The sequence below is a fragment of the Zonotrichia leucophrys genome, chromosome 5, assembly GCF_028769735.1.
Source record: "Zonotrichia leucophrys gambelii isolate GWCS_2022_RI chromosome 5, RI_Zleu_2.0, whole genome shotgun sequence".
Taxonomy (NCBI): Eukaryota; Metazoa; Chordata; class Aves; order Passeriformes; family Passerellidae; genus Zonotrichia; species Zonotrichia leucophrys.
The window spans coordinates 25,084,975-25,109,768 of NC_088175.1; the positions used below are offsets into that span (position 1 = coordinate 25,084,975).

The 24,794-nt window shown below is 33.3% G+C and overlaps 1 protein-coding gene across 1 annotated transcript in view; it reads left to right on the top strand.

Moving 5' to 3' along the window:
* CDIN1 (CDAN1 interacting nuclease 1) overlaps positions 1-24,794 on the top strand; it is a 124,325-nt gene that overhangs the window by 50,235 nt on the left and 49,296 nt on the right. The window contains exons 6-10 of the mRNA XM_064715100.1: positions 1,021-1,100; positions 1,455-1,504; positions 4,319-4,386; positions 9,508-9,573; positions 11,863-11,968. Coding sequence (XP_064571170.1) covers positions 1,021-1,100; positions 1,455-1,504; positions 4,319-4,386; positions 9,508-9,573; positions 11,863-11,968 — 370 coding nt within the window. The remainder of the gene's footprint in view (positions 1-1,020; positions 1,101-1,454; positions 1,505-4,318; positions 4,387-9,507; positions 9,574-11,862; positions 11,969-24,794) is intronic.

Below are 24,794 nucleotides of genomic sequence, written 5' to 3' on the forward strand. Positions count from 1 at the left end.
GACCATGACAAAAGCTTTGGCTTTGAGTTGGGGCAAAACAGATGAAGAACAGGAAAAGAGTAGTTTTTTGTTTTGTTTACAGGATTGAACCACACACAAGTTAAAGGAATTAGTCTGAAGTCATGCAGGAAATCTTTGGCAGTGGGGGACCTTACTAGTCTCAAACCTGATCTACACATAAGGATTCAATGATATAAATACACCACTAGATGAGCTCCATCAGAGCTTGTTCCCAGGACAGAGACAGGATGTGCAGCGTTGACTTTTCTTGGAGAAATTTTAAAATATTTGATGTTTTTAGAAGGCATTTTTCTAGAATAAAGTCTCTCCTGCTATTAGTAATTAACTGGTATTTGCAACTACCCAGTCTAAGCACATAGAGAGGAAACAATGACGAGGATTGCTAAGATTGTATTTGAAAATAAACTAAAGGTATCTCCTGTTTTACATTAGTTTTTCATTGTAGTGTTAATATCAGTAAGTTAAAAAAGATAGGTGCTAAAATTAGCTTCGTATATCTTTTGACTTACATTCGTACATTTCAAAAAAGCAGATAACACCTTTTCCCAGGTCTTAAATGCTCAGAAAAATGTGTCAAAACTGAATAAATAAATATTTGAATTTGGAAACTAATAAATTGGAATCATGAAGTCCTTAAAAAGTTTCTTAAAGGCTGTTTAGATTTTTTACATATCTTCTAATAGGACATGAAGGTTATTTTGAGCTACTCTTACTGTATACTAAGCAGTTTCCTTAGAAGCTGTATATGCTTCTAAAGCACAAACTGTCCAGTAGAATTAAGTGAATAAGGGCCTGCTGTCACCTTGGGCTGATAAAATCCTTTAATGTTTCAAGACTTTAGAGATAATTGTATCAGAATGGGTAAGTACTTATGAATGTGTAAGTTTGTATTTGCTGGGTGGATGATTTCCAAAATTATTAATATCATCAAGGTTTTTATAAATAAAGTGTAACTGAGCTAACAGGTTTTTTGTATGTTTTTCATTTTTATTTCTCTAGCCTCCAAAACTCTTATAAATAGCATGCTACGGGACCCTTCTCAGATTCCAGATGGAGTGCTAGCAAATCAAGTCTATCAGGTATTAATCACACTTGTTTTGTTTGGTTTGGGTTTTTTTTCCTGTGGCAATTCTGTTATCTGCCTAGCAGAGTAAAAGATTTTAAACCTCATTTAATTACTGTCATCATAAACTATCAGTGAGGTCAGAGTGCACTATAAATGGCAGTGCAATATTTGTGAGGGGAGCATTTCACTTTTTAATAGCTTGCTTTTATAGTGAATAAAAGCATGCAGTTTTTGTTTTCTGTGATTAAATCTGAGCAGCATCTGATAGCCTTTTTGAGGAAAAGTAATTACTGTTTTTAAGATACTCTTTAACTATAATGGTTTTGTAGTTGCCCATCAGTATACTACTTCTCTTATTTGTCTGCAGTGTACTGTGAATGACTGTTGTTATGGACCACTGGTGGACTGCATCAAACAGTATCCTTTCCCATAAAATTTTAGGTGCACAATTGATGAGCTTAGACTGTGTGGAAGAGATGTGTCTAGCTTTAACCTGACATAAAGTTCTGCTTCACAAAACACATTTCATACTCCTGTCTTTTACATTCAGTCAGCTAGAGGGTCACTGCAGAGCTTTCTCTTAACTAACAAAAATCAGATGGACCATGGGAGGATGTCAGTTCGCTGGTTATACATTCATATATATGCCTCATTGAACCTCTGTGGTTTTGATTAGTTGAAATGCATATCTGGTTTTTGCTTGAGACTAAGTGACCATGCTTTGAGTGGTGGAGTTGGACTATATGATCTCTGGAGATACCTTCCAATCTCAGTTATTCTGTGATGAAATTAATAAGTTTCATGCATAGTGTTCAACATTATGGCTTTGCTTTGTTATGAATATGAGTTTTAACTGAAATTTTTCAAGTGCAGTTCAAGTGTGATTGACTGATTGGTATTTTTAAACTCCTACCTGACACTCCAGCGCAGTTATTTTATTTTCTCTTCTTCATAAAGGAGATTTAGCTGTATTAAAAAACTATAAAAATATCCTGAATGTTCGGGGATCTTTTTTTTTATAGTGTTGAAATAATTAATTAGAGAGCCATATGGTATGTACACTGAGGGAATTCCGTGTGGCACTGAATGTTCCAGATTAAGATTATAATTTGGTAGGAATGATCACCAAGAACCCAAATCTATTTTAATAAGATCTTGCAGGAGCAGTTCTTCTGTTTCAATCTGCAGTCAAAGGAAAACTTTCAAAATCATGGTCTGCTGTCCCTGAGCAGGCTAGTAAGGCAGTTCCTTCCCAAGTCCTAGAGAATCCTTGCATAAATCTGTGCATGCAGTTTGGGGGAAAATCTTGGTTTCACTGTTCAGCAAGATGGAAAAGCTGCAGTGATGTTTAGCTATTAATGAAAAACAGCACTTCATGTAGTTGCGATACACATGATTGTCACTCCTTAAAAATACTTTCTTTCTGCTAGAAACACTTGTGTCTACTACAGCCTTAGCCCTGCCCCCATTAATTTAACACCAGCAGGATAGAGTTCTAAGTGTCTTTTTATTTTGTGCTTTTAATTTGTAATTTTAGATATTCATTGAGATTATCTTCACAATTAAACAAAGTGCTCTGAAAGTGGATTAATCTAATAAGCCACACATTTTAAATGGTTGTTGATCATTGGTTTTCATATCCAGAATTTTAAGATTAATATTTTGTGGATGAGCAATCTGGGTGTAGTCCAATGAAAGTGCCAAGCTTAAAAATAACAAAGACGCATATGTAGAATTATGAACCATTTTAAAGACTTATTTGCCTGCAATCTAGAAAATATTTTTATTCCTCCTCATATTCTGGCTCAAATCGGTTGTTGAATATGCAGTGACGTCAATGAGAGTAATGAAGAGTTTTTCAGTTCCATTTTGGTACAGAAAAGTTTAATACTAAGCTGTGTGAGTGCATTACTGTATGTTGCTGAATTAGATGTTAATTTTGAGGTGCATAAAATAGTTAAAAATCAATTTAAAGTTAAGGTTTTAAAAGCATAATGTCTTCTGAAGGATTGCATATTGATTTTAAATATAACTATCTAATTGTATATGCATGGACCAAAGTATGAAGTCAACCTCTTTGTAAATGCCAAGAGGCTATTTTTCAGTAATAGTTCAGATGCTTACGGGAAACTAGGCTGCTAGATTGCATGAGTAGAAAATGGCTTCTGATGTTATTTACAAGTTTTGCCCCATGGTCATTGCCATACATCAATAACAGGTATTATTATAGACTAAGTGTTTTTGCTTATGGTGCATTGTAAATTCTCTTTGCAATACTTTTCCTACCTTTTTGCCATTCTTCATTTGTCCCTTTTGTTCTGAAATTGCTAGTAGAGTTTAACATAATACATAGTTTCAATTTATATAAGCTGTATATACATGTGAAGTGATTCCATAGAATAATTTTTTGCTGTTCAATATGAAGGGTTCATATAAGTTAAGTAATTAACTGTAATGGTAAGATGATCTGTAGTTTAAGTTTTAAGAAGTAACTTTAAACAGAATTTGGAGCTTAACTGCTTTTAACGTAAGATCTTTTATCATATTTTTCCCTAGGATTCTTCTTAAAAGCTTCCAGAATAGAACTTTGACCTCCAAGAGGATATATTAAAAATATTTCATATGGTGATTGTTTTACATATTCCAAGGAATAGGACATTGGATCAACAGGCAGTCGGTGAAGTGAAAAGGACTTCACTATAAAATATGATTTTATCTTTCCCTGACATTAGTTCATGCTTCTGAAAAATCAATTAAAAGGATGGATTTTTTACAGTAAGATGTTTCAGATGAATGTATTACTTATCATTTTCAAAGTATAGAGAAAGAAAACCAGTTTGTTTCGTTCTTTGCTGGATTGGAGAATTGGTCACTTGTCAGTAAAGTGCAACTTTAAAGGTATTTTACTGCAGGTTTTAGGATCACACTTTCTTTTATATTTAGAACAATAAACAGTAAAGAAAAAAATTGAAATACTGCCCTTAAATATACTGAATAAATATGGTTAAATGGGTCTTAATTCTATAAAGTGTATGCTGTTGGTACAATAATCTGATTTTTGCAAAGTTGTGTATGCGTCTAAAAATCACTATAAGGATTTTCAAAAATTGGAGTTCATATTGTTGGGCACTTCTGAAATGCAGATGAAGGGAAATAAATTCACTTTTGATGTTTCTATGAAGTTTCTTCGTTTCCAAAGTAATCTTGTATTTCTTAACCTAAAGCTATCAGTGCTATTGGGCATGAGCACGAAGTCTTGCTGCGAGAAATGCTTTTGGAAAAAAATCTCTCTTTCATAGGTAAGAATCTGTAGCAGAGGCTATCCAGTGAATTCTTAACTTCAGAGATGTTGGTAACTGTTTACCTATGACAAAATTCAGCCCCAATGCTCCTTATATTAGGTAGTAAAGGAAGAGTAAAATATGATTGATGCTATATATGTTATCTTTTATTGATTTAGAACTGAGCAGGAACTCAGTTACCTAATACCCTATATATACAGCACATGCACAGGCTTGCAATTAATATTTTATAGAATAAGTAGTTGAAAAAAATGCTTTAATATCTGCTGCAGTATTACTTTTGGTGTCATGAGATATTAGCCATAATCCAGGCCTTATGAGATTTAGGAAGAAGCATATGAAATATTAGCTTCAGAATGCTTTATGTATTAAAGAACTGCTAGAAGATTCACTCATTTACCTTGCTGTGCAGTTTCTGCTGAATTTTTGCCCTCTGCTTCCCAATTAATGCAATTACTCTTTTTAACACTCCCAATTTTTAAAGTTATTTTTGGGATTAATTAGTTAGGAAGTTACTTTCATTTTTTTGTTTTAGACTGCAGTATGTTTCTTTTAGCCTGCAGTATGTTTCTTTTTCATGAGTGCCGTTGAAACAAAGATTAATATTCAAAGTGTCCATTCTATGAATGTGATTGCAAACAGTGACTTCTTAAAGCATGGATTCCTTATTTGATGAGACAGTGAAGTGAAATGCTCTCTTCTGTTAATGGTTGGGCATTGTACTAAATTTGTGTGAATTTTGCTGGGTTTACCTGGAGCTATGATTTCTCCTGAAGCTATATCGGGTTAAGATTTTGGAAACCTCAAACGAATTTAAGAAGTTAGAAGGCATTATTAAACTTTTTAAGACATTTGTCCACATGATTAAGGAACAGAATTAGTGTTCTCTTTTATTTTAGAGAAAAGTGAAAAAAGGAGAGGATTAGTTGCAAGCTTGCAAATGACACTATGAAAATACGAAGAGGCAAATTTTCTTATTTGACTGTAAGAGCGTAGATATAGGTAATAGGCTTAAGCTGTAATTGCAGAGATGATGGTTAAAAAAAAACAAGATAAAATACCAAGCAGTTCTAGGAACAATAAATGTAAAACAAACTGCCAGGAAAGGTTGTAGAATCACCTTCAATGAAAAATTCAAGGCTGGATTTGACACTCATCTATCAAAGCTGGTAATGAAATCAATTCCATCACGATACGAGGGAATGGACTGGATGACTCACTAAGGGATCCTCAACCCAACGAATTATCATTTTATTTGGCTTGTGTAAGCTTAAGAAGTATAAAAATCACATTTGAATTTTACTGTTTCATGACTTTGGATAAGCATCAATTTTTTCTTTAGAAATTAGCTCCAAGAAATTTGTGAAAAATCAAATTAAAACATCTAGAATGCATTAACTTATTAGAATATGAAGACAGAAATGAGAGAGCTTAATTTGTTGTGCACATTCTATATATAGCAAAGTATTGTTTAGTCATGATTTAAGATATGTTAAGATTTGTATTTATTATGTCTGTGATCATGTATCTATTTCATATCTATACATGTTTGGGATATTCTTAAAAATAAAACTTTCCCAATATCTGCAAGATGAACCCTACCAAGTCTCTTGCAATACAACCTTTCCTTTCCAAAAACCTAGTTCCAAAACTGCTTGAAGAAAACACCATAAAAACAAAAGAGATGCCAGTATTTCCCATAGGTCTAAAAATTCAGGCTTTGTTGCGTAATACTTCATTCCTGTTTTGAAGAAGGCTTATGATTTACATGGCTTATGGCTTGTAATTCCATTACTTTTTAACATGTTTCAAAGAAACAGAAATTTTGCAGTTCCCATATTAGTGGGGATTCCCATATTCCACTTTACTGCTTCAAGAATAGTCAAGAATAGTCAGGGAGTTTGTATCAGATTTGTTCACCTGAGCAACAGAGAGTCTAGTACAGGAGAGGAAAGTACAGTCACAGGACAGAGTGAATATCAAGTGCCTCAGTATAGTCTTAGAAGCTCAGTATAGTCTTAGAAGCTGCTTTTTAGGTTCTGGACAGAATTTGTTTCTAGAGCAGTTGGCTTTTCAAGCCTACAGATCAGAAGTAATACCTTCAGAGTCACCCTGGAATTGACTGGAAACCTGTAGACACTAGTGGGGGTTACATTTTATTAATCCACTCTTCATGAGAAGTGGTTCATATACCATGTCCTCTCTTCAGCAAAAACACAGCTCTCCAGTCTTTATCACTTGGCCTGCTTGAGATTAAAGTGATCAATAGAAGCATTTTGTCAAAAAAGGCTCGCAGCTTCACATGCCATACTGAAATGGCAGGAGCTTCTAAGTTCTGTATAGGAATTTTATTTTTGTATCTTTACCATGAATATGTTAGGAAAGCTTTTAGATATATGGGGAGGTATTGAGCTTTATCCTCCTTTGATTTCCACCAGTGGATATAAATCATGAAATCTGATCAGTGTTTTCTGCTGTAATCTTAAATTTGCAGTTGTAGCTCATTCATGCATCAGCAGAGGAGGGCTAGTAGAAGAACAATGATGTGTTAAATGGTTCTGATTGAGTGTGACATTATGGTAAAGATGAGCTGCAGTTTTGTTGAAAATCTAAATTAATGGGGTATCTGTTGACAAACTACTTATTAGGGCTGTTTCCGTATAATTTTCAGACCTGAGGATTTATAAATGTAACTGTCAAAACTGCTGTGGGCTGGCTTTCAAGCAGTTACTGAATTATTTTTTAATCCATGCTGGAGTTTAAAGATCTTTTGAGGTGCAGAATGCTGCCTCTGTATTTTCTGGAGCAATGTGAAACATACCTGGGCTGAAAAGCTAGTACTTCTTTTTGATGGTGTTATGGTTTAAAACAAAAATTTTATGGTGATTGTGAGGAGTTTGGGTATTTATTTCTTCCCCAGGGTTATAAAGCTTTAAAACACTTGGAGAAATAGTTATGCAAAGCTCTGTTTCTGCACATGACAGATACATCAATAATAAACATGGTTTTTAATATGTTTTCCAATGTTAATCACAGTATGGAATGCTAGGAGAAACCACATGAAGACATTTAGAACCAGATATAAAACAAAAATCATGTTCTTTTCCTCGCCATGAATTAGTATGAAAAGATTTTAAAAGTATTTGGGCACCCTTGAAAAAACAATCTGCTGAAGAATATTAAAAGTAATGCTGATACAGTTTCCAGTTCAGAGACTTGCCGTGTTGACCTATGAAACATGTGTTTATAACTGTTTTGGTTTTCAGTAAGTTTTTTAAGGTGCGTTTGCCTTATTTTGTGGTACTAGCATTTGTTAGATGTGAAAGAAAAGACTGGCCTTTCTATTACTATTGCTCTTAAATGAAGAAAATTTCAGCTGGGACTTCCCATTGTCTATGCTAAATTATTTTAAACAATTAAGAGCAGGTTGCTCTTAATTGTTAAATTAAAGTTTACTAAATTTGGATAAAATTGTTTTGTTGGTTTTTTAAAATAAGGATTAAAAGATTACATAGAACATTAATTCATTTTTATATTATGGCATAAAACTTTCTATTCAGATGTTCTGTTAAATTAAAACTTTCTCGATCTTAACATGATTTGTATACTTGACAATTTAAGTTTCAAAAATTAGTCAAAAACCAAATTTGTCTCCAAATCCTGGAAAGTTTTTCATTATCTTATCATGTGATAAGAGTCATAATTTTGTATTGTGTGATAATGAAGTGCCATATTGCAAAGACTTATATTTAGTGTAGTGTGTTTGTAGTGAAGAAATGCTCTCAAAATTAAAAAAAAATTATAGTACCACTCAAAAAGAATAAACACCTATTTCAGTTTACACTGACGTGAATGTTCAGCTTTCAAAATTTACTTCTGTCCCAATTTCAGAATTAGTTCACTGTATAAAATACTTCAGAATTACATTCTTCAATGAAAAAGAGTGGGAGGGTTTGATTTTGGCAATATTACAGTATTTTGATTTCTAAGTTGGTATGTTTTTCTTGTCATTAAAATGTTACTTGGACTCAAACTGCTGACCTTTCAGGATTTGCACAAAGTATTCAAAAACTGAGTTCTGAACATTGGCCATGAAACTACTGTCCTAACCTGATAAATGGATTGGAAATAAGCTACCCAACAGTGAGAATGGACCATTAATTTTAATCAAAGGTGATGTAGAAAGGCGAATGGGATGCATGACAATGTCAACAGCCCAGTAGGTGTTAAGGGGCTACACAGCCTTACTTGTTACTAGGTAGTGCCATTAGTTGAGCTTGGGTGAAGACAGAAAGCCATGCCTGGAATTGAATGACCAGGTCACTCCAAATTCTAATGGAGAAATGGTGTTTCAGAAATACCAATGTAATGGTATCAGAAATCAAGGACAATAGTTTAAAAATATTAAGAGGTAGCATGGGCTTTTTTACTTTCTTCTTTTTTTTCATTTTTTTAAAAGGAAGCTTCTTTTCCCTTTTGCAGTTTTGTCTTGCTCATTCATTATTATTTATTGAAATACTCAGCTCTAATATTTTTAAACAATAAAGTTGTAGACATAATGTTAGCAGAATGTCTAAATCTATGTTCAGAAACTGGAAAAATTCTACAGAATCCAGAATGCAAAAGAAACTAAAATTATGGTTTTTCTTTACTTTAATAAATTTCTGGGAGAGAAGGCTTTTCTTGCTCTTTTTCTTTAACAATTTTATGCTAACATTAAAAATAAAACCAAGGCAGCAGCAACAGTATATCTACGTTTGTGGTGCTGGTAGGATTAATCTTAACACATCCGAAGGTGGAGAGACTCTTCTTTCAATCAGTGAATATACCTCTTTATTTTGAATATTTGGAGGTTATAAAATACTGTATGACAGCTTGAATTAATGATGTTTATAATGAAGACATAAAAATGCAGGGATGACAAAGAAGCATTTTTATATCCATGCTTCAGGTTTTCCACAAAGGTTCATTTAATCTGACACAGCATTGCATGCATAAGAAAGATATGTATGACTGCATTAGTAATTCTTGCACTCTTATTTAGAATAAAATTAATTATGCTGCTGTCTACTTAATGGAATAGTTTCATAAACAGTAGTTCTTATTTTCTATGTGCAGCTGAAGATCAGCTTCGTGCAAAGGGTTATGACAAAACACCAGACTTTATTTTAGAAGTGCCAGTAGGTAAGTCTTTTAAAAGAATTTTTATTATTTTGTGTAGAAGTACTCATCTAAAATATTATGGCTACTTAAGTGAAGCATATTCTAGGATACTGTAAATAAGTCTCGTCAGGAGTTACCCAATAATTCTAAGAACTTCTAGTTTGAGTCAGAGAGGTTTGATCCTAAATAGTGTTACCCAGTCTTTCTTCTTTAGTCTCTGCATGTTTTTATCTCATTAACAAAAAAAGGACAAAAAGACAACACTAAAAACCCCCAAATCCCTGCTCCCACTAATGTATTCTGCCTACTGCCATTCTGAACTAAACTCTGAAATAGCTAGAAATGTCTTTTACTTCTAGATCAAATCAGTTCATAGTCTTAAGATTATTACATTACACCTGTAGGTCATTGCATAAAGGTTTGTTATTGTGCAGTTATTCTTTTACCATCACTTTGCATCCAAATACAACTCTGCAGTTCTTTACTGTTTTTTAAAAGCCTGAATGGCAAGAAAGAATAAGGGAAAAAAGTAAGTATAAAGGTAATGTTAAAGTTCATCTGCCTTTTCTGGTCTTGAGGCCATGTGACAGCACTTGAATATCAGCAAGAAGGGACTATCCACAGTCTTTCTAGGTAACGTGTGCCTATGCTCAGCGCCCTCATAGTGACAAAGTGGTTGCTGATGTTCGGGTGGAGCCTCCTGTGTGTAAGTTTGTACCCATTGCCGCTGGTCCTGTTACTGGACACCACTGAAAAGAGCCTGCTTCCCTCTTTACCTGCTCTTCAGAAAGTTGCATACATTAGTAGGATTGCCCAGTAATGTGGACCATAATAAACACAGTACACACATGGTGTTATGGGTACCCGCTTTTATATTAGAAGTGTGAGGTTATATTCCACCTATTCAAGAGCCTGATCAAAAGGAAACTAGAAAAGCAACTATTTTTTTTAATTCTTAAGGGAAACCAGGGAACACCCAAAAGAATTATTTTTGTATTATTACCCAAGTAGAAAGAAGGTTAAAAATAGTAATAATTCATTTGCATATATTTGTCTCAAATTCAAATAACAGTGCATTACTTCTTTCAAGTTATTGTAATCACCTGAGACTTACAGGAAATCATGTTCTACCTGCTGTCTTAACTAAGGTATAGCAGTCCTTGGATTCTTTTCTTCATGACTGAGTACAAACCTAGGAAAGGCAGATGTTTCTTAGAATTAGCATCTGAGCTGATTTTACCTCAGCTATTTTATCTCCTGGAGTCTAAAGGTGTTGGGGTGGGGAAGGATATAATAGTGTGGGCCTACACAAGTTAACTGGGTTACTGAGAGCAGGGCAGTGGTGGCACATACAACTTAGTGTGGTGACTTCGTGAGTTATTTTCCCAGATTCCCTGAGTAATTTTGCAGTCTGTGGTCAATCATTTGCTGCCATAGCCTCTCGTAATCTTTCTGTGTAGTGCTTCTAGGTTTGCATGCTCTCTGAAAAACTCATTCCAAGTTAAATTTATGCCAAGGCATCATGGTTATGGATATTGTAGGTAATTCAAAATAACCATAACGTTTTTAAAGATCTTAAAAATGATACTTAACAACACCTTTTTGGAGAAAGAATGATTTCTTCTGCAGAATTACATTGCCATTAAGAAAGGACATTGCTTTTTCAAAAAAGAAAAGATGATTTTATTAATATTAGTAGTTAACTCCTGCAAGAAATGAGGAAAGACATGAACCAAAGCAAATACCAAATCATAGAAACAAAATCATATTTTTTCACATAAGCCTTCTTACTCCTAACTTTTCTGATGAAGCATTACTGGTTTTACAAAAGAAAGGAAGCAGACACATGTCCAGGATAAATTTCCTTCCCTTTCTTATACCTTCCATTCTGGATTGGTGGCAAGTGTCTGTCTGTAGCAGCTTATCTAACTGTTTTTATCATTCAGCAGAAATTTCCAATTTCTTACCTGACAACTACCTTCCAACAAAGTAAGGGTAGTAGAAGAATACAACTACTTCTTAGTCTAATCTCTTTTTTTTTATATTCTCTTTGCGTTAGAATAAATGCAGATATGTGGAACAGGGTGTAATTAAACTGAAATTAATGTGATTATCTGTTTAAAGTATTTTCTGGTATTTTTTTAAATGCCCTATGTACATATTTGAGAGATAATTTTTACAAATATGTAACGTGATTGCAAGCATGAATTATGTGGTAGATTGTGGAGTAAACAGAATGTTCCCTAACACAGTCTTACAGGCTGTTGAGGTGATTTTCAGAGTTCAGTTTGTTTTTTGCTGTCATCCTAGCTGTGGAAGGACACATAATTCACTGGATTGAAAGCAAAGCCTCATTTGGTGATGAAAGTAGCCACCAAGCCCACTTGCAGGACCAGTTTTGGAGCTACTGGAACAGGTATATTTCTGTTCTTTTTCCTTATGGATAAATAGGACTTCATTTTATAAAGAAGTTATCGGATAAAACACTACTGACTCTACATGTTATTAATCTGACACTTTGAATGTCATTAATTAGCATTTCAGGTTGGTGTGCTGAAATATTTATGAAAAATTGAGATCTTAATTTTTAACGTGCAGCAAAAATATATGGTGATTTTACAGTGATGCTAGAGTAAGCGATGTTGGTGCAGAAGTTATATACCAGTTTTTTAATACATAACTTAGAAGGAAGATTTTGCTGTAATGTTATGGAATATGTACAAAGTGACAAATTTGTTAAAATATCTTCCCAGTCTAACCAAGTGGGATTTGTGTATAAAGGACATTATTGCTCATTGTCATTGTAAGTAGGACAGTACTGTTTCACAGTGGGTTTTTTTTTAATGAAGTATTTCTTTTGTACATTTGAGGCAATAATTACAATTATCTTCAGGTTGAAAATGTAGTAAGTATTTGGAGTTTAAAGGGGAACAAAAGTTGTACTAGACAGAATTTTGTGGGATGTTGATGGTATTGGTGTAAAAATATTTTCTTTTAAATATGTTTAAAATGCTTCTGCTTTATTGTTCTAAAAGTCATTATTGTGTATATTTATAAATCTTTATATGGTACTAGACCCCTCCTCACTAGACACCTCCTCACCTCCTCTTAAAAGAATACTAAACACAATGCTTCATCCTCAATGCCATTTTTCTATGTATTAGAACCCTAAGCAAGATAATGAGGCAAACTAAACCTTTAATAACAGATTGTTTTAAAATATAAATTTAGAAGTCTTCTCAGTGTCCACAAGGGACCATCAGAGGGATAGTGGAGAACATGGCACAAGTGTGTGAACATGCAACAGTCTCTGTTCCAATATCAGAGCCTAGTCTGGTGGCAATCAGTATTTCAGCTGAATATGAAAATTGCTAGCATTACCTTTGGAAATACCTTAAAAGCAGGTTCAATAGAAAGCAGCAGAGAAAGGGAAACCAGATCTTGACAATAACATCATTAAAGTGCAGAATTATGCTCTGCAGCAACATTCTTGATTGATAGAAAAAGGACCTGCTCTTACTTGGCAATCTCAGAAAGCAGAGAGTTGGAAAGCTTGAATCAAGGTAATGGGAAACTTGGAAGGCTGTCAATTGTTGGATATGATATTGTATTCTAGAAGAGTTGTAAAAAGTAAATTGTGAAACACTGAATGTAAAACTTAAAAAGAAATTTGAGTATATATGATATCTAGGCAAATGGTGAGAATGGCAGGAAACATTGTGGTGCAAACATTGCTGACCTGCACATCAGTGTAAAGGAAATGGAGCAGCTCAGGCTATGAGAAGACCATTAGATGTACTGGAATACTTTCTGAGTGTACAGGGTGTGTTTGAAGGCATCCATTATGGTGTCAGAGAAGAGCACCTCCAAGAAGTGAATTTCAAACTGATAACTTGAGTTTAAAGATACTAAGTTGAGATGTACAAAAATGGTTGATTCTTAAATGCAGTGAATTTGCATTCATTTAAAGGAAGCTAGAACTCTCCATAATAAGATTAGTTACACCCTAAATCAAAAATTTATGTTAATTATGGAAATTAGGCAGATTTCTGTGGGGTTTTTTAAGGAATAAATCCAGTTAGTTTTAATTTTGGTACTGCTTGGCCAAGCTGACAGAGCCACATCTTCTGAAATGAGTTCTGAATGACTGTAGTTTCTAGTAAAATGACAGTTGGGTTAATGAACACATGTTGACAGATTGGGTTGCATGTAGGTTAGAGAGTTAAGTTTCATTGGTCTCTGGAACTATTTATATGAAAGAACACAGTTGTAACTGCACAAACTGTGAACCAGTTTTGTATTATTTTATCAGTCTATGCAGAGGTCTTTCAAGAGACAACCAGATTCTCAGTCAATTCACTACACCTTTGTGTCTCACTTCCTCTTGAAAGAGAAATTATTTGGAGAACAAGCAAGAGTTCACAATAGAGTTGATGTGACACTGAAGTAACAGTTTAGGATTTTTTAAACCTGATCCATTGGTTGAACTTAAAGCAGAAATGAAATTCAAGAGAAAATCTGTATCACCTGTTAGATGTGGAGAGAAACACAAATCTAGATACTTTGAAAGGAATGAAAGTGAGAGGATTTAGACCTTTTCTCTTCAGCTTTTTTATTGCTTATCTAAAAATTATGAGTCAACCTGGAAAAGTTTCTCTGTTCTTTTCTCACGTTACAGATGTAAGATGAATTTTATTCAGAATCTGACTGAAAACTTTGAACATAGCTGGGGCTTGTTTGCTGTTATGTGTGTATTTCATTAAATCCTGTACTTTGTGCTAACTAAATCTGTGAGTGTCTTAAATTGGTCTGTACTGACAGGAAAGAAATGGCACTTTCTCATTTAACAGAACAGCTCCCTAGATGCAGTCAACCATGTCTGTTCACCTCAGTGCAGAAGAACACCTTTTTATTACTCTGAGTTCTGCAGGGACAGCTTAGCAAGGTTTTTTATGGCTCATACATCAATGGTATTGTTAAGCAATTTTCAATTGCAGTGGTGCACTGCAACCTCATCTTCAAATTAAGCTTCGCATTAAAAATGTACAAAGTGTACCTTGTCAGTGGATTTGCACAGTTATAATTTAAGGTGTTGTTTAGATATTGAGATTTTTCAATAATAAACATGTAAAGGCAAGTTTGGTCTTGCATGTTCCCAGACTGATTTTGCAGAGTTATGTTTTGGGAAAAAAAGCTATTTTATATACTGGTCAAACTTAGTATAAAGTGATTAATATACTTCCCTCAGTATGTTTATTCCTTCAGAGTGGTGGCATCCACTGAGCAGACTGTAGCTTATACTGCTACTGGGTAAACAAAGAAACTCCATGTATAAAATATAATTGCTTTGTGCACAAGTAGTAGATACCACACTTTTCATTTTTCACTGGTCTACATTGCTGTATTTGTTTTAACTATGAGAATAAAAGCTATTGAATTGTTAGTGTGACCAAAGGTAATTTGGAGAGTATGAACAGCAAGTTACACAGATTGCATTTTAAAATAGGGTCTGTGAACATGTTGTAAATTATTTTAGGGTTTAGATGAATGTTGCTGTTTCTTTTTCTTTTCTCCAGTGTCTGATTTTATAACTTTTTTAAAAATTAAATTAAAAATTGGAGTCCTAGCTGCAAAAGTCTGTTAGTCAGAGCTGACAGGCATGACTACTGTTTTCTAAGGATATACAGATCATCAACACATGGTTCAAACAATAATTAGTGGGTGCACTGTCAGTGACTTGCTGTAAGATATAAACTCAAATACAGCAATTTAAATTTTCTATCTTGTTCAAGCATGGCTAAGGCATATGTACAGTCTGGAATGTAATTTCTAGAGAGTCCCAGGAGATAGCTTGACGTCATTATTAGCTAAAGAAACTTTACTATAGGTGAGGAAAAGCATAGGAAAATGTCATATTTGACACTGTTATAAAACTAAAGGCAATTTCACATAGTGAAAAAGAAGCATTTCATCTTCTCTTTGAATAAAAATGGTAAGTCATCTCTCTACTAGAATCCTTCCAGCATTTGTTTTTGTTCTAAATGTTTAGTCCTCTACTTCTGCTTTTTTGAAAGAATAAATAAAAGCAAGTTTCTCGTAAGTAATTTTAAAATAATAATCACACTTTTTGGAAGCCTAAATTCATGATTCATTGTGTTGTTAAAAGGTGCATTATGCTTAATCCTGGGACTTCAGTTCATAGCTATAAGTCATAGCAAAATTATTAAATTATCATAGAACCCTGTCGATTAATAAAAGGGTATTTAATTCAGATAAGTACAAACAGAAATGATGCAAAAGATTGTATTTCACAACACAAACTCAGATAATGTGTTCCTAGGTTTTTGTGAGAAAAGTTTTGCATTCAAATTAATTTACAGTTGACAGTAATGATGAATTCTTTGTGAGCAAAGTCTGAATCAGGAGATCAGAATTACAAGCATTTTTTGCTGTTTACCTCTTTAAATTGGTTTAACAGGTTACTGTGAAGACTGTTGAGGTAAGAAGTGATGTCTGATTGTAGGGGAAGAGGGAGATTTGCTGTGGGTTTGTGCATGTCTGTTCCATTAACAAGTTTAGTATTCTTCAGTTGCAGATGGTTTAAAAAATTGTTTTGGTGAGTTGGAAGCCATTGTAGCAACTTGACTTGGAAGAAATCTTGGGAGTTACAGTTGTCAAGTGGCTAGGAAAACTGTTCATGCATACCCAGTATCCAAAGCAGCCCAAATATAAAGAATGAAAGGTCATTCTTCTTGAAGTTTGATGGTTTGTTGACATATTTTGACACACTGGTACAATGCTGAAAGGTTTTGACCTTACTGCTACACTGAGGGACTTTGGGTTTGTTTAGCTATCTAATGCTGTAGATTTTCACACATGCTGTGTTTTGCTGTGCTCCTTTTTCTCTCCCTTCTGGCTCCACTTGAATTACTAAATTAATCTTAAACAAAATAGGATGTAGATAGAAGAGAGAGTTGAGGGTGATTTTTACTGCTTAGGACTTTATATAGTAAGTTTCTTCAAAACTAATTAACTTTTTTTAAGTGAATTACTATGCCAACTTGCTAACCTTAGCAGCACTGAGTAAGATACGTGTGTTTGTAGACAAGAAGAGAACCAAGAGCAGTGAAAAATGCTATTTTCCACTACTTTTCTAGTAGAAAATGCCGTAGTATACTTTGTGAAGATGATAAAATTCTGTGTTCTTCTGCAAGTATAACAGATACAAGTGTAATATATGTATTGCACGCACACAAACACATACAGAAGCATATCTCTGCACTTTGCAAAGTCCTGAATACATTCAGCCTATCTCCAATAGCATTTCATATTAATTACTTTTGTCTTTATTTAATGACACATGAACAGTATAAAAATCAACATGTATCTTATGCAAAATTTATTTTTTTACTCCAGTTCAAAAGTAATGTTATAAGTAATGTTTAAACCTGTTATGCTCTCTTCAACTCTGTGATTGAAAAACAGACCATGAAGACATTTTAACTGAGACCATGGCTTATGCATAGCATAAGTTAATTGTTTTGCTGAGTATTGTAGATTGTTTTATTTTGTATCAAAACTAATTTTTGTCAAAGCAAAGAAGGAACAGACCATATTTTATTAATATTATCATTTGTGTTTGAGTGATTGATATTAAGTATATATTTTCATGCATTGTTCTCCTTAGGTATTGTATTTCATACAGGCATAAAACTGGGATTTTCATTATAATTTAATGCTCTTATGTAAGCCTCTTTCACTACTAGATTGTTGCATCCTGAACTTTAAAAATAGTAAATTAAGCAATTTATGTCTTTGTTTACATTATTTTCCCTTATATTTTTCTGTACTGTCTTAAATATTTTGTTGTCACAGGAAATTTGTGTAGTCTAGATGGAGCATTTTCAGCTTCCTTCTATATTTCTGCTAGGCTTCAGCTCCAGTTCTCCTGGTATTTCTCATTCAGATTAGACAAGCATCTAAGTTTATGTACGATGAGAGCTGACAGCATAGATCCTGCTATTCTTGCCAAAGGCCTGGTTGCACACACTCCACTATGTCAAAGAATGTCAACCCCCCACAGACCTTACCTTTCAGAATTCCTTGTAATTTTTAATTGACATTTACATCTGGCATTTTCAATGTATCTTTTAGTGTTGGTTCTTTATCTACCTACTACTAGTTAAAACCAATCCAAAGCAAAAAGAATGCCTTGCTGTGAGCTATGATATCATATATTTTTTATTTAACAAGGTCAAGTTGCGGGGCTGAAACTCAAGAGTGATCAGCTCCCTCTTCCTTTTTCTAACTCTGGAGGTGCTAGTCTGATTCATTTCAAATGACAATTGAAGAGGGTAACAGGCATCTAAAGTGAAATTTTACTCTTAGTACTTAGAACTCTTGTTCTAAGTACTTAGTACTTAGAACAAGGCATAAGAGTATTATTGTTACTGTGCATCACACGCAGAAGGGATGCAGAGATTTCAAGGAAATTTTAAGAATACTAATAGGGACTTTCCTTTGAGTCAGGTACTTGAACATTGAAGGTGCAAATATTCATACCTGTATACATGCAAGATATGCTAAGAGCATAATATTGTGAATGAAGTAAAACTGGCAAGTATGTCATTTAGCTACATGTTGCAGTTGTTGTGCTTCTTTGCCTTTAGAAATCTCAAGTTTTTTTTGGTTTACAATGCTAAAAGCCTAATAAATTAGTTTGAGCATAATTATCCATCTACTAGAAGTTAGAATGAAGGACTATAGTTGATCGTAAATGTCACAAAGCAAAAAAAGTAGAAGCAGCATTTTGTCACAAATAATGCTGCTTTTCTTCTAATTAGTTAATTTACATTTTGCAAATTAAGGGCAAGATTCAGACAGAAGATAATCTAGTAGCATATCATAGCTTTACTGACCTATATTTGTATATGCCAAATTTAAGTTAATTAGAAATGTAGATGCTGTTTGTTTTATCTGTCAAAAAGCTCATGTTAAAAAAAAATCTAGACACACTTTTTCCCCCAACATTTATCATCTAAATAATAGTCTTGCCAAGATGGCAGCCTCATAATAAACTCTTTTCAGTGGAGTGATGGGTAATGAAGCTTGCTTGTGAAGGCAGCGAAAAATGTTGTCTAGCCAAATGTGTGGATATGATGGCTAGAGAATCAGTGGACTTTCTCAGTCATCAATCTTTTTAGTAGCCTCTTACACATCTGAATATTTTGATAGATGATCTAATAATTGAGTTATCTATCTTTCTAACTATCAGAGTTGCATAAAAATTATTCTCACATGCTATTGAATATTATATATATTGAGCATCCAGTAAATTTTTCAAAAAAAGTCCAAGAGGTGGAGGAATTTTGTTTGTCTTAAGCAGCCTTTAATATATTAAATGATAAATTACTAGAATACAAAACTGTATGTACTAATATAAGGAAAAAATAAATAATGTCAATAGCTGATTACAGATAGGACTCAGTAAATAAAGCATTTACAAGTATGAGACTGGTGAGGTTAATACACAATCTAAGTAATTTGAAGTACAAAATGAGTGGATTCATAGTCCCTGGGCAGTTAATGGACAAGAATCACACTTCCACTCAGTTGCACAAATTCCTTGTGCCTAAATCTTGGCTTAAGGAGAAAGAAATACACTCTAGTGTACCAGGTTTCCATTCAGCGTCTGTGAGAGCTCTGAGAGAGTTCCTTTTGATTAAAGATGAGACTGAAATGTATATATTGAAACTTCCTACATTTTGTTTATTCTCAGTGATTGTACTACATGGATTCCTGTTTCCAGAGCACAAGAATCTGCTTCCCTAGAACACTAATCTTTTGTTAATGGAGGCACTGGGGATATTTGCATAAGTTGCATTAAGCACATCATCAGCTGTGTCTTACTAAAGCTTCAGAGTGGCAGAGCAAAATGCTTGTTGGTGTTTGTGTATTTTTTAAAATGCTACATTATATAATTCTTAACTTAAATGCATTTCTGGTCTGGTAAAAATTGTTTTAACAATAAGAAATACATTGTTGCATTAAGAATATTTTTCCTGCCTCAGTACCACCAGTTTATGTTCAATTATATACTTTTGTAGAGATTGTAAAATGTTCCTTCTTGTAAATTCTTGGAAACTGTATGATGGGAATTCATTTCGTAAATTATTTTCAGTTTTTTAGTACTTTTCTTGTTTCATAACTAATGCAAGGTATAAACAAGTATGTTTGATGAATAGTTCTCCAGTTGGCAAAGAGGCTTTTCTTTCTCTGTTCAGAACTAGAGTGACTTTCTTGAGGATATCAAGAAGTTATTCACTGATTTCAGAATTTTAATGGAAAAGTATCAGAGGGATTTTCTTTGTAGTTACTACCTGTTTAAAGGAGTACGAGAAAGATGTATTTTAAGGACTTGCATGTTATCATCATTTGACAACACTTTGTGAAAGTATCATTGAACCTCATGGGACCTTGCTACTGCATATGGATGTGCAAATTGAACAAACCTTGGGCTGTCTCACTGGCAGTGGTTGTGACTCTCATGCTCAGTAAGTCAAATTTTTGATGCTTATTAGTTCTTCCTAAACTAATAAATAGTTAGTTGGATAAAATTTGAGTACACATAAAGCAAGACACCGAAGTAAGGTGATTTGAGTATCAAAAATGTAAAAGTTTCCAATAAAGTTTGGCTCTGAAGTTCCACATTTATCTTGCCATCTTGCTTCCCATTTGAGTAGTCTACATTTTTGTCTTCAGTAATATTAAGATTGATTTTATGCAGTTTTAAGTTACATAAGGAAGATAAGGAAGATATTACAGAAGTATATTTTAAACCTAGAACTAAGGCATTAGAAAACAAGTTACAAAAAAAAGAGTACCTTATTCTGTTTTATTACTTCTGAATGTATAAATTCATAAACAATTAACTGGAGTTTATCAACATCAGTGTTCTGTGGCTTCTTCTGCCCTTAAGTAAATTGGCAGTTATTCTAGTAAGCATTTGTAGCATTTCTGCTAGGGAATATATCAAGTTCCTAAGCATGCACAGTGTGTTATATACAGTTACAAATATGTATGTATTTGTATACTTTATGAATGTTTAGGTCTTTGTTTAGGAAAGAGGTCTTCATTTCCCTCTCCTAATCTAAATATTAAGCATCTGTGTTCCTTCTTTTCATTTGATTAGCATGCTCTCATCCATCACTAGTCTTTGATATGAACATCAGGAAATCATGTCCTTTTATTTAAATGATAAATATGCCTTTGTCATGAATACTTACAGACATCCAAGATTTACATCTGAATTGTCAAAGTGTAACTGCTTTTCTGTTGTGTGACATTATTAGTGAAATAAAGAACTTTAATTTTTTTGATGGATAAGCCTTAAATATTGACACTGCAAGGCTAAATTAGTTGTGATGCTGCAAAAATTTTTCCTTCATCCACTGTTTTTTTAAGATGTGTTGTTTATCAACAAGAGACAATCAGCTGCATGAGAATCTCTGCAGACATTCCTATTTACATGTTCCAAACCTGTTTCTTCATGTTTCATTGTTTAGGTCTGATGTCTAGTTAGCTCTTATCAAAACTAATACCATCTGAAGTACCAGGCTTCCGGTACACACACAACCAACATGAAAATTTCAGTCTCACTAATATTATTAAAGACAAGATCTCTTTAAACCTGGGCTTTGTTTCAGTGTCTAGATAAGTTATATCTTGGAGATTCATTTCAGTGAGTGAGTCACTGCTGTTTCAATAGATGAAATACATCTGCCATTATATTCTGCATGTTTTTAAATTTAAAAAATAGCACAAATACAAGTGTTTAGATTAAAGCTTTGGTACCATTCTTACTATGTCTTGATGCTATTAAGGCAAAAAGAGCTGCTGTGTGGCTGTCTTCTTATTGTTGGAATAGTACAGCAAGTTAAAATGTTTTGTAAGACAAACACCTAGATATGATTTTATAAACTGTTTTATCATCTATTTGTAGCAAAATATGAATGTGTCAGGCAAATAGGTAATTGAATTTTAGTTCCTACAGAAAGCTAGTCTTCCTTGAAATGTCTAGGTTTACTTACACAGGATAAAACATTTTTTCCTCCTTTTCTTCTGCTCATTCATTTATTGTATTCTGAGTATATCATGGTTGAATTCATTTCATGTTGTAAGTGCTGAAATGCTGATATTCAATCTTTGAAATGTATAGTTTCAAGGTATTGCTATTTATAATCTTTAAAATTCACAAAATTGAATTTTAAAGATTATAAAATTGCAAGAGGAATTTAGTGAGGGATCCCACAAAATAATTTAAGGGCCCATGTCAGTTTATAATTGCAATATTCTGTAATGTCATATATACAGTACACTGCAATAATTGGAATTTTTCAACTTTTTTGTGTTGTTTACCTCAGAAACTTTTACAGCAACATTTCTTGTGTAGTCAATTTTTTTTTTTATTCCAAGCTTGTTTATTTTATGAAATCATGTAAAATGGAACTTAGTACTTTTTTTTTTTTTTTGGAAAGTGCTATTGATTTTAAATTAATTAAAATTACACATAATTCAGTCTTTTTGTAGAAGGACTTTTGAATACTTTTGAAAGTATATTCTCATTTACTTGCTTCAAAAGAAGAAATATCTTGGGTCCTTTTCAACCCAGCCCAACAAAGTGAAGTGGTATTTTCTGGCATACGAAGGATGCCTGTGAGTTTTTGAGACACTGAAGCTGTAACCAAACTTGAAGACAATGATGGCAATGAGCTTCTGTCCAGAGTTAATCAGCTGCAGAATTTGTAAACTGCATATGTGTCAAAGTTGAAAATGTTAGCACTCTGATAGAAGCTTGAAAAGGTTAGAGCTGATAAAAGCTATCAGCAGTTAAAGAAGGTGATTTATGGGAATGTAATGACACAAAATGCCTCATTTATCACTCATATATAGATAGGTTAAGGTTTCTGTGTCATACTTTAAAAACTTGACCACTTAGAATTGTCAAAATAGGTGCTTAATTGCCCATCATACATTTCAGTTCAAATTTCCTTTGCTTGAATTTTGGTGATTTTACTGTTTTGCTTCTCATCTGGTTCTTTTTAAAGTCATTCATATTTCATATTTATTTCATATTTGTTTCAAATGGTATGCTCAGTGCTCTGTTAGAACTTTTATTAGGTAAAGCTGTTGATTTGAATGCTGTCCAAATCTTTTGTTGATTTACAATTTCATTCAGCCTAACTGTAAGGAAAATAACTGAAGGTTTCGTTTTCTTCTGTTCTATACCACTAATTCTCATCAAGAGTTTACAGCTTTCTAATTCAATCCTTACATTTCCTCTCCAAACTGAAATATGAGATTTAAAAGTGAATCCATCAACTGGTTTCCAGTTCCAGTCACTTAAGTTACTGTTTATCTCCATGCAAATTAAATTGAATCCAAAACTACCAGTACTGTTAAATGATCCTAAAACAAAATAAAAATGTTAAGAAAAATGCACAGTAGTATGCTTTCCTTTTACTGACTTGATGTGAGGATAGCAGCAAGCAAGTCCCATAGATTTGAGACTGATTGGTTTTATTTTAACTGTTTACAATTTCATCATAGTGCTGTAAAAAAAGTAAATGCAGACATGGATAAATACTCATTAAGGTGTTATCTATAAGACAATATTTGTAAAATACAGCAACTACTCTAAAGACATTGTATTAATAGGAAAAAACAGGCTCAACTGCCAAAAGAATTTTTGATAATAAAGTTTCCAAAGATTTATTTTTCTTAACGTACTTACTCTTACTCTTTTCGAAATATTTCATTCTCCTATTTCCAGATCTTGCACAGAAAATTCTGAACAGAATAATTTCAATTTTTAATTTCAAAAACTTACCTTTTTGTTAGCTTTCACAATTTATGGCCCCAGTTGTACAGCATTCTGTTTGTTCAGCGATGACCTTCCAGGTTCGATTTAAAAAGAAGTCGGAAGCATTTGTCATGTCTGCTCGATCTTGTCCAGAGGTACCTATTGTAATTATAAAGGACTAATAAGGTTGTTTGTAATATAACAGTCTGACAACCCTAGAAAATCTTCTGGAGAGCAACTTCCCTTTTTTTTTATTTTGTCTTTCTTAAGAGAATAAAACCTCCCTTACCTTCTTGCTCTGTGTTACACTGTGTCTTTTTTAAATTAAGATGCTAAAGCATAAAGAACTTAAGCCTTGAAAAACTTAACTTAGTTTTAAAATATAAGCGGTATAATTTTCTCATTTGTAATTTCTTTTGGAAATACTCAGTACTAATGTATCTATAGTAGAGTTGCACCCTGTATTTAGTTGGTGTATGTAGAAGTGATGATGATTTAGTTAGAAGCACTGAATTTCTTTCACCATGTAACAAAAGAAACCCACTTATAACTGTGTTGCAAAAATATGTGATGCTTTAATATGGTGGTCTCTTTTTCTTGGGAAAAAATCCAAATTAAGACAATCCTATTTATTCTATTATAAGCATTAACATACTGCTGTAAGTGGGTGTTATTATTTTTCATTATATGTCAGGTTTTTTGCAATTGACTTATGATCATTTTTCCCTTCCTATGCCTTTGTCTTGCTTCCTCTTTCCTTTTTCCTCCCCCATTTCAGCATCATCCAGCAATACCACTTCTTTTTATAGACATCTATATAAGGTAAACAAAAACCCAATGGAATTTGAATGTTTGACAGAAATGTTTACCTCTCTTGTATGGTATGTAACAACACTGGAGTATTGTCAGGCTACCATACATCATTTAAATACCCTTAGACAGCAAAGGCAAAATCTTGACAATTCAGTAATCTCATCATGTGATTTCAATAAGGCTTTTTTTTCATATCTACAATTGAGACAAATTTATGTTGTGTGTATTTATGGTTGTTAAACTCAAAATTGTCTCATTTCATTAATTTTTAACATTGTGCTCTCTTAATGACTATGAAGAAATGTATTAAAATGCCTTAATTATAGGGCTAGAAGAAGAGAAAGCACAAGTCTTTTTAGCATATGATCTTTCAATTGCTCACTAAAGGATAAAGAGGGCATTCAAGCGTGGTTTAGATAACTGTCAGCAATAATAAAATGCAAGGTAGTTTGTAGAGCCTTTACGGACCTTTCAGGGAAATAGATTTAATTAAAAAACAATAAAATGGACTTTTCATTTCAAAGAAATCCAAAATGTTATAAAATTTCAGGATGCTGCTGTATTAAGA